The 10,174-nt window shown below is 33.2% G+C and overlaps 3 protein-coding genes across 3 annotated transcripts; all 3 read right to left on the reverse strand.

Moving 5' to 3' along the window:
- Positions 1 to 244: 244 nt before the first annotated feature.
- Positions 245 to 1,606, reverse strand: LOC130621294 (potassium voltage-gated channel subfamily A member 3-like). The gene has a single exon (XM_057436595.1). The coding sequence runs from the start codon at positions 1,604 to 1,606 to the stop codon at positions 491 to 493; it is 1,116 nt and encodes a 371-aa protein (XP_057292578.1). The 3' UTR covers positions 245 to 490.
- A 1,128-nt stretch (positions 1,607 to 2,734) lies between these two features.
- Positions 2,735 to 4,721, reverse strand: LOC130622385 (potassium voltage-gated channel subfamily A member 2-like). Its single transcript, XM_057437840.1, has one exon. The coding sequence runs from the start codon at positions 4,192 to 4,194 to the stop codon at positions 3,070 to 3,072; it is 1,125 nt and encodes a 374-aa protein (XP_057293823.1). The 5' UTR covers positions 4,195 to 4,721; the 3' UTR covers positions 2,735 to 3,069.
- A 226-nt stretch (positions 4,722 to 4,947) lies between these two features.
- On the reverse strand, positions 4,948 to 9,590 carry LOC130621925 (transmembrane protein 198-like). Its single transcript, XM_057437293.1, has 5 exons — positions 9,118 to 9,590; positions 7,157 to 7,284; positions 6,476 to 7,042; positions 5,923 to 5,996; positions 4,948 to 5,826 (listed from the first exon to the last, which is right to left on the reverse strand). Exons 1-5 carry the CDS (start codon positions 9,120 to 9,122, stop codon positions 5,722 to 5,724), a joined length of 879 nt encoding a protein of 292 aa, XP_057293276.1. The 5' UTR covers positions 9,123 to 9,590; the 3' UTR covers positions 4,948 to 5,721.
- Positions 9,591 to 10,174: the final 584 nt, after the last annotated feature.

Below are 10,174 nucleotides of genomic sequence, written 5' to 3' on the forward strand. Positions count from 1 at the left end.
CTTCTGTGTCCATCAAAAAGTACCTTAGGGCGGGGTAGTAGGAAAAGATTTATGTAGGGAAAAAAATTTAATGTGCGCTAAATTTTTCCTTTCTTAAGATAACTGCAAACGCAACTAAAAAACGTGTAGCGAGTCAAGATCTAAAATGTGCACGAGAGATCAGTTCGCATAACCTTGCGGGCGCGCAGACGGTCATTTCAAAGATTAGGAACTGCGGGTTGTTTAACAAGCAAGAACTAAGTAGTACCATAACCACCATTATGGAGGAGAGTTAATATTTTACCAGAACTAGTATATATTGTGTGTGTGCATCATCCATATTCATCTTTACCAGGCAAAAGTTTTTAAAAGATGTTTACCTATTCGAGTTTCACTTCTAACTTTTACAAATAACATTAAAGTCTGTCGTGGAAATGTATGAAAAGATTATATCCTTGTTCGGTATTCACATTAGTTTCCATCCCTATTAGTCTTTTGGAAAACACAATCTTTATTCTGTTAATCGAGATGAGTATATGTTCTTCTCATACATCATTTCAAATTTGTTGACGATGGATAACACGGGGATGGCAGTGAGAATTATCGTCGTTGTCATAAAACACCCGCAGATAATCTTACCCACAGTAGTTTGCGGGTGTATGTCACCATACCCGACTGTACTTATCGTCTGTACTCCCCACCAAAACGACGCTGGAATGCTTGTGTACATAGTACCGGACACTTCTTTTTCAATGAAATACATTAAACTACCACCTAATGTCATGGTGATGAGGAAGAACACTGCGAATAGCTGTAGATCATTAAAACATGACTTGATTATTGCGCAAGCTACATGCAGGTTTCTTGAATGTCTTGAAATGCGCAATAAACGAACTACGCGAATAACACGTAAAATTCTCAGAAAATTTAACTTCATCTTGCTATGTCCTATGAAGGCAATCATGACAAAATATGGAAAAATAGCCAGACAGTCCACCAGGTTTAGATAATCCATTACAAAAGTCTTCTTATTAGGTGCAACAATGTATCGAGCGGTTAACTCAATAAGAAAAAGTGTGTTTAAACATAGTTCCAGAGCATGCCAGGGATTTTTAGTCGAATGAACAGAGCTTGATGCTAATGACGGTACTGTTTCTAAGCATGCAGCTACGATAGAAATAAAAATGAAAAAGAAGGAGAAAAAGGCGTAGGCATGCGAAAGTCGGGATGATTCGAGATATTCAAATATGATCCAGATTTTGTTCGGTAGTCTTTCATCAAGATTAACATCCTGTGTTTCATTCGTATACAGCCATCCTTCTACTTCTGCCATTTTGTTGATATATTCAATAGGTAGTTTGAAATAATGACATTCGTTTATAAAGTCATCTATCCTTGTCCCTGATGGGCATGACAACCTTCCATAAGACTGGTAAAAAAACAAGATGGCGTCGAAGCAACTTCTCTTGCACGCAAGAAAGTACTCATTCTTTCTCTTGCAATAGAATACTTTTCGACTCACTGGATCACCCAGTAATGTCTTTGGATATCTTTCTAGCGTGTCTTTATAAGTTTCAAATATTTTCCCACTTATATTCAATTTTACTCTTTCTTCGTTTAAAATCATTGTGAAATGATTGATTTTTAACGTTTAAAACACTGTGATTCTGTCAGCGGTTGGTATCGTGGAGTACTTGAATAATTAACATTAATTATGTACAAAGTTGTATATATCAAATCATAAATTACTAATTTGTGTCAAATATATTTGCATGAAATTATGATATTAATTTGTTTGACCTCGTCAAAAAACTCGATTCAAACATGTTGCCAAGTTATTCTGCTTCATTGCTAAAATTGACAGCAGCGCAGTCATAACAGCTCTGCACTTTTTTTTAATGGTTTTTTGTGTTTTTTAGGCTAAAATTGTTCTTATTAAGTTAGTAGAAATTCCTTCTAGGTTCTAATAAAAAACGCGTATGCTTTACAGGTATAAAAAACTGGGACCTGCACTACTAATTATTGCAAAACTGTTTTGGCAGCCACTTAGAATTTTGATTGAAGGAGGAAACTTTTACGGTTTTTGGCCCAAATCTGGAAAGTTAGACGCTTCAAAAAATTTAATAAAAAGCCTTTATCGCGAAAGTTTATCCCCTCAAAATGTGTTGATGTAGGCTGTTTGCGACAGTAAGTTTTCCGGAATTTTTATTCATTCTGTATTTTCTTTTATGGGATAAAAATGTTCTTTATATACCACTTTTATCCTTATTATTGAAGGCTTCGTGTATTAATCATTAACTAACTCTGTAAATCGATTCCAAACCATGTGTTATTTCAACACACGCTATTTCAAGACCTCATAAAACGGCTAATAATCAACAACTATGTCTATATTGTAAAAGTTCATTTTCGCGATAAATCATTAAAATAGTTAAAAAGCAGCCATTCGCAAAAGATATTTCTTTTGATTTCGCATATTTTTTTTTGACTCGCGAAAGCTTCTTTTTAAAGTATTATGGAAGAACTCAAAGCAATACCAAATTTACCAGCATGCCAAATATATACGCTGGGTTTTCACCCCAGACTACGACGGAATTTTTATAAATTATAATAAAAATGCTAAGCTACACTTAGTATTAACAAATACTGTTAGACGGAACCCTAGGATAATGTTTTGGTCCTGCCTATTATAATGTATATACATTGTCAAAATGACTCGCGAGCCAAAACAAATAACTAATCTTATTCAAAAAATATTTTGTACTTAAAGAGTTTGGAAATTGGCCTACTCACAAAATCAAATAACTCCTGTTTCCAAACTTACCCTGCTCTGGTAATTAAAGAGAGTCCTCGATCGCGTGTCTTCAAATTTAATTGTTTGTTTTACAATAATAATCAGTCAGGTTTTACCATATCTGTTAATGCACTAGAATCATTTGTAAATTTGATAACTATCCCGAGAAGCTCGTACGAAGTTTTATTATAGCTGCAGTAAGGTTATTCAGTTTTCGTCTTTTGTTGGTCACAATTCTTCGTAGTAAATTAAGTATTTAGTATAATCGAAAAAAACAAACAATGTTGTCGCTCAACTTAAAGGTTTGTTGCATAGTAAGATGTAAATTTAGTGACAATAGAGAGGACTGGTAAAGAAATTGTTAAAGCTCCAAACGCCATGAAACAAGCAGCAAATAATTTTCCAGCAGAACTTGTGGGTGTTATGTCGCCGTAGCCGAGGGTTGTAATGGTCTGTACTGCCCACCACAGCGACTCGGGTATGCTTGTAAACACCTCTCGATCTTCCATGTAATACATCAGGCTTCCACCAAACACCATTAGCATGAGCAAACATACAATCAAAATTTGTAAATCGTGAAGACTTGACCGGATAATGTCACCGACAACCTTCACTCGTTTCGAATGCTTCGATAATCGAAATAATCGAAAAACTCGCAACAGGCGTAACATTCGTAACATTTTCACAGATTTCACGCTTTCGCTTGCAACAATCAAAAGGATGAAGTAAGGTATGATAGCTAGAGCATCTATGCAATTTAAAAAACTTGTGCAAAATTTTTTTTTGTTTGGAGAAAATACAAGGCGTATCATCAACTCAAACAAAAACCACGTGTTCAGGATGAGCTCAATCAACGACCATGGGTTGCTCTTTATAGCACCGTGGTCGTGATGTTGGTTTAAGTTTGGCATAGTCTCTAAACAGGAAACAACAATGGAGACCGCTATGATGCTCAGGGAGAATAAAGCAAAGTATCTAGCACATGCTGATGTTTCTGGGTTTTCCAACAGATCCCATGCTTTACGTTGAAATAGACACATGAATCTTTCATCTTGAAAAATTTCAGAATTTTCATCTTCTTCTTCTTCCTCCTCCTCAAACATAACACCTTCCTTAAACTTCATTCTCTTTATAACATCCACAGGCAATTCAAAGAAAATGCATTCTTCTTCAAAATCTTCAACTCGTATTTCAGCAGGGCAAGACAAAATGCCATTAGACTGGTAGAAATATAAAATAGCCGCGAAACTTAACCTGTTTCTATCAAAAAAGTATTCATTCCGCTGATGACAATAGAATGAACCTCTTTTCTTAAAATCACCAAGCAAGGTGTCGGGATAGCGTTGCATAGTTTTTTCGAATGTTTCGAAAATTTCGCCGCTGATGTTAAATTTGATGCGTGAAAATTTAACGGCACTCATACCGTATTAGAGATGCATAATATCACGGCTAAATCAAATTAGTTTTGGCAAATACCAAGTTAGAATATTCTTCTTCTAACAACACGCTAGTGACTGCTCGTTTCCGTGTGATTACGTTTTCCACTAAGAATTTATTTACAACAACTATACATATTTGATCGCAAAACATCGTTCAATTCTATCCTTAAGAAACTCTCTTTTAATTGTATTTTATTCATTAGTTATAAAAATCTTTAGAGAACATGCTGGCAAGTTTTACATTAAAGAAGAAAACATATTTCATATGAAAATTAACTAATTTCACGCTGGTTTGTTATTGTCGTAACAACTTAAAAAATTCGTCTTCTTTTTTTTTAGATTTTTATATATAAATTTTATAATTTTTTATAAAATGATTCGACAAAGTCAAATGTATAGCACCGTCCTTCCTGTATTCCATGGTGATAAAATTACCATCCGTCCCGCCAGCATTAACACCCTAATCCTAAAATTGTCTTAATTCGAACAAAAATAATGTAACAAATAAGTAAAAAAAAAATTTAGCGCAAACTGACACTTAAAACGGTATAAATCCAGGTGAAGAGATCACATTGCCTTTATCCCAGGGTAAACTTTACAGTTGTAATGACTATCGCGTCTTCTTTAATAAATACGCGTAAGCGAATCTATTGCGTGAACTCTTAGAAATATGAGGCAAACTGTTTTTGTCATTTTTACGTAACATCGTGAAAATAAAATTCAAAGAATATTCAGTTCAAGATTTCATAAATATATTTTACACCACTAGGAACTTAATCTTTTTATATATTATGAACTAATAAATATTATATTACCTACGGATTCACATATACAAACATACAAACGGCGTAAAAAACACCAATATGAAATTCGTTCTATGTTCAGAGAGTTATCGTTCTCATCAGCGTGAACACGTTTCTCAGATTTTATTTAAAACGAATAGTGAGACGAAACAGCCACTAGAGAAATGTTTAGAACAACATTCCAATAATTTTGTGAATGAAAGGTTGATAAAGTGTAAAATATTAAGTTTTATAATGGGGCCATTTGACCACCCTTTTTTTAAAGAACGAAAATGTAAGAGACACGAGACCGTAACTATAGGAACAGCTAACTCGTAAAATATAAAAGAAATGAAGAACATGGTTCTTACTGGAAAGCGTTTTAACGTATAACACAGGAAACAGGTTCTATAAATTTTAAAAAATTCCCGTTTAAAATTATTTAACATCCAAACTGAACCTCACAAAAATTTAATAAATAGTATCATAGTTCTCTTTTCATTTTTACGAACGTAATTTTGTCGAATGTTTTACTGTTACAAGTTAAAATATCACATTGTTTAGTAACCAGAGTAACCAAAAACACGAGAAAAAAACTCGAACTTCCCTCTATTGTCAAACAAAAAGTTATAAATTTTCCTTTTTCCTAATAAAAAAATCTCCATGCTGGACATATTTTAGCATCCACTTAAGCCGTTACCATAGGTAACAAAAAAAACAACAGCCTCTACACAGGAGTTGTAGCCTCCACCAGAAACACCTCATCATCAGATGCCAGGCTACCAGTGGGTGGACGCCGTTCGTGTGATAAGGTAGTATTCTGAACCCACGCCTGCAAACAAACAATATATAAAGATATAGCGGAATTTTATTGAAAATGAATATCAAGGTTCTTTATTTTTAACAAAATAAACCAAACAAATCAAACCTTGGCAATTACATCACTCTTGTTAGAAAGCAGTCGAACTTTTGGGTTGGCGTCGTTTGCGAACCAGCTTTTAGCTAAAATGGATACGGAGACTTTTCACAATACAAATCAAGAAACATACTACGCATGCGCAGTAGGTCTGAAGCAATACTGTATCACTCGTTTCATGTTCTTCAGACTCAATCACTTTAAAAGTTTCGTTTAACCAATTTAATTATGTGATTTCTGATGCCGTCACCATAAAATTTTTTATTCGAAAATTCAAAAAAGGAGCTGCAACGAGTCCAAATTTGTTTTTTTAAAGCTTCCATTGTTTTTCGCACTGATAGTTCAAAAAACCCGAAATAAACACCACTATATTTCCAAATTTAGGAAAACCTCTATTAGAGATTTAATAGAAAGAATAAAAAGTAAACAAAAACAACTGATAGACCTGTTCCCCTCGTTGCGTTTTTTATTTTACTGTCGCCAAGCTTACATCTCTTTCCATTATTTCCCTTAAAAGGGAGAAAAATAACATGGCAAGTGTATTCCTTAGCAAATCTTCACGTACCTGTTTTATGATTATAACCGCTTGCAGTTTTCAAAAATTGCACCACCACGCCTAAAAACAACAAGATTGGCCACAAACCAAGCAATGACCACGAAAACCAACACGGCACCGTCACTTTTTCCCGGTTTAACATGTTCTCACACGCTGTCCTTCTTAGCATGGACAAGTCCAAGTAGAAGTCGATCGCCAACATGATCAGAATGACGCCGAAACTCGTAAAGTAGACGACAGATGTAGACCTTTCAAACTTTAACACTGGAATCAACAGAAGCATGAAAGAAAACAGCACAATCGCAGGTGCAATAAAAACGTTCTCGATCTTCAAGAAGACATTCACAACGTATAATACACACGAAGTGAGAAAAATACTTTGATTCATGCTGCAGAATAACAGACCAATGATTTTCACAAACGCTCCGATTAAGCCCAGCCCGATTCCACAACAAGCAGCGATTATACTGTTAATTAATACTGATAGTCCTGATGCTTCTTGCAGGATCATGAAAGCCATAAGCGAAATTAGCGAAAATACTTGAATAAAAAGCGACACTCGGAATATTCTATATCCTAAGGAATAAAATGATGTAAAGAATTAGTTATTGGTGTTTTGTTTATTAGAAAAAGTTGTTTGTTAGTGATTAGTTTTTGTGCCCTTATTTTTACTAATAAAAATACACTCACCCGTAAACATCATCACCAAACCAATAACGAAACACAATCCAAAAACCACTGACAACGCGATATTGTCATCAAAATCATACTGAAAAGAAGTGCACTCGCTCTCCTCCATAATATCTTTTTTCGTTGTGCTATTTCAAATTATTCAACAGTGCAGATAATAAACAACAGTGAAACATGAATGTGAGTACGTAAGAATCATTGGCAAAGTAACACAATACACCTTTCCCGAATTTCATAATTTATAATAATTATGACGTCAACCAGAATTCTATAATGGTTCTATGCTCCTCAAAAACGGATATTGAGATAGAATATCAAATTATCATGACAAAAATGAAGTTTTTAGAGCAATATAATATTCTGGTTAGATTTTATTTAGATTTGACGAATAATTATTTTTCCAAGAAAGCTCGGCTATATGAAGGGTTCGACCGTAACTTTCAGTTCGCAATTGAGCCACAACAAACAGAAATATTTACGAAATTAGGTAATTTGTTCTACCTTTTGTTAAGGAACTCAGGGATAAGAATCATTTTTAGTATCGACCTCTTTTATTGAGTTTGACATAATTAGGAAATTCGGGAAAGGTCTATTAACAACAAACTTTGCATAATAAATACAACGCCCCAAAACATTTACTTGTATCTCACACAGAGCACATTAAATTTTAAACTATCCACTTTGCTTGTCCTAAAAACAGCTACTGAGTTTCACGAAAAATTTTGAAATTACAAAACAGTGCGAAAAACTAAAAAAACAACAAGATACAGTGATCTATCCAAAATCACAACCACACATAATGTTAACTAGTTTCATATTCAAAACGTGCAATATTTATCCAAAAAAATACGTGCTTAAAAAACACGAATCTCACTGATTTTTCTCCATTTTTTTAATAAATACCTAAAATATATCTCAAAAAAAAGTATAATTATAAAATTCATATTGCACGGAATGTTCAAACTATGAAGTAAAAAGATACTAAACCGCGAAAATGGATATCATCTTAATCAAACAAAGCATAGCTAAAGTAAAGTATAAGAAGAGTGGATGCTGACGGAAACTTAATATAATTGGTTGAGCGTTCCAAGATAAGTGTTGTAAAATATGTACATACATTATCAACATTTAATCAACAATTCCAAGTTGGTGTATCGTCGTTTCTTTTTTTTTTCACTCGTTTGGCATCAAAGAGTTTTTATTTTTTATTTTTTGATGATATATACATATACATTTCAGTCTTCTCACTAATTTACTAATATTGTACAGGAGAAACATTGATAAAAGTTGTGTGCATATATTTTATGCGTAGCTGAAGTTTTAATAATAATAATAAAATCAGTAAATTGCAGATCCTGAGTTATTGGGTCATCAGAAAAAATATCACTTTTATCAAATCTATATCAAAATTCGCTATTACTTAAAAATGACATAATAATTTATGCAGCATAATTAAATTTGAAATTCTTTAAATGTGAATATCTTGAGAACGACAATAGCTCTTAAAAATTTTTAGAAAGACTTGTTGACCAACTTTTTAAGTTCTGTAAATAAGTCCAACATCATTTTATACCTTGGGTTCCCTTTAAGCAGCCTAATTCAATAAACAGACAGACAACTAAGATTGTGAGGGGGAGAAAGAATTTAAATGAAACTTAAGAAAAGACATCAATAATAGGAAACAAGTTTATATGAGTTAACAAACGCAAACTTGCTGTTTTTTGCATGCAGGCAAAATTTTAGACCAGCATATTCTTAGGATATTCCTATAGCTTTTTGTCTGATTTCGTCTCAAATATTCTTATAGTTTATACTTGTATAAAAAAGCGTGTAACCAAGCTGTCTTATAGCACTTTATGCTATGAGTTTTTTGTCACTCCATGTGATGTTACACCTTATCTGGTGTTAACGCAACCCGTCGAGCTGGTACGGTCATCGTGTAGAAGCATAAAAATACTCACCGCATCAACAAAAATGACTTGTAGTACAACAGTGTCTCTTCTGAAACTTTATGTATGTATAAATACTAAAACAAAGAATCATCGACCACCAAAAGCGTGTTGATCAAAGTAATCAATTATACTTTTGACTAACTATATATTTAAAAAAGATTAGAGGAAGCATTTTTGCTGTCATCAAATGCTCTAAAAGAAATATTAGTGTAAAAACATATTATAGAAAAATATGAAGCTAGAGAATCAGAACTAAAACGAAATAATGTAGAAAAGTTGATAAAATTCCCAACGCCTTTCTACTTTTTTCATAATAACAGAACACAAGCAACACAAAATATAAAAAAATATCCATGCTAATAATAAAACTATTATGTGAGAATAATCTTCAAAACATATAGCGTTCAGACTGACATTTACACACGAAATTCAACACTAATTCACAATAATAACCTTTCCATCGCTGATAAACATTATTTCTAATGAATGAACGTAAACGTTTTGTCAATTTGCAGACAACTAATTTAAAGGATAAAACTGTGAACGCATTATGTTTTATTGTTGAGAATGTCAAGAGGATATTCGCAAAGTTAAAAAACACAAACGTTTAACAATTGTGTTGTATATATTTAAAGTTAGCTACGGAAACGTAAGGTGAAAATATCTACAACAAAACAATAACCCTGTACCACATAGAATTGATTAAACGCCCCCTTTCTTAAACGCATTCATGTTAAGCTTATTTTAAATACACCTCGAAAAGCTATATGTATTTTAAGGACACAAAGTTTTGCGAGTTGCGCCAATTTCGGTTCTTTTCGTGAAAGTTTATGCTTTAGGTGTTGTTTTCTTTGTTCCAACACACGAACGTTGAAGCCTCGCACATTGCTGCATTATTTTTCCGAAATCTTATCTCGCAAAACCTTTTGCATGATGTGAAGTTTGTGTTTTTTTAAAAAAGTTTGGTTTAATAAGAAAATTATTATGGGAGAAGAAAGAAATTACGATAATAGACAGAAATACTACATATTTTAATAAGCCTTTTTCAATATCGCCTTTTCATAAT

Source organism: Hydractinia symbiolongicarpus, chromosome 12 (assembly GCF_029227915.1).
Source record: "Hydractinia symbiolongicarpus strain clone_291-10 chromosome 12, HSymV2.1, whole genome shotgun sequence".
NCBI lineage: Eukaryota > Metazoa > Cnidaria > Hydrozoa > Anthoathecata > Hydractiniidae > Hydractinia > Hydractinia symbiolongicarpus.

Coding starts and splice junctions, on each gene's coding strand:
- LOC130621294 (XM_057436595.1), bottom strand. CDS start 1,606: ATGATTTTAAACGAAGAAAGAGTAAAATTGAATATAAGTGGGAAAATA.
- LOC130622385 (XM_057437840.1), bottom strand. CDS start 4,194: ATGAGTGCCGTTAAATTTTCACGCATCAAATTTAACATCAGCGGCGAA.
- LOC130621925 (XM_057437293.1), bottom strand. Junction 7,043..7,156: donor TTTGGTGATGATGTTTACGG/GTGAGTGTATTT, acceptor TTTATTCCTTAG/GATATAGAATATTCCGAGTG. Junction 5,827..5,922: donor AGAGTGATGTAATTGCCAAG/GTTTGATTTGTT, acceptor GTTTGTTTGCAG/GCGTGGGTTCAGAATACTAC.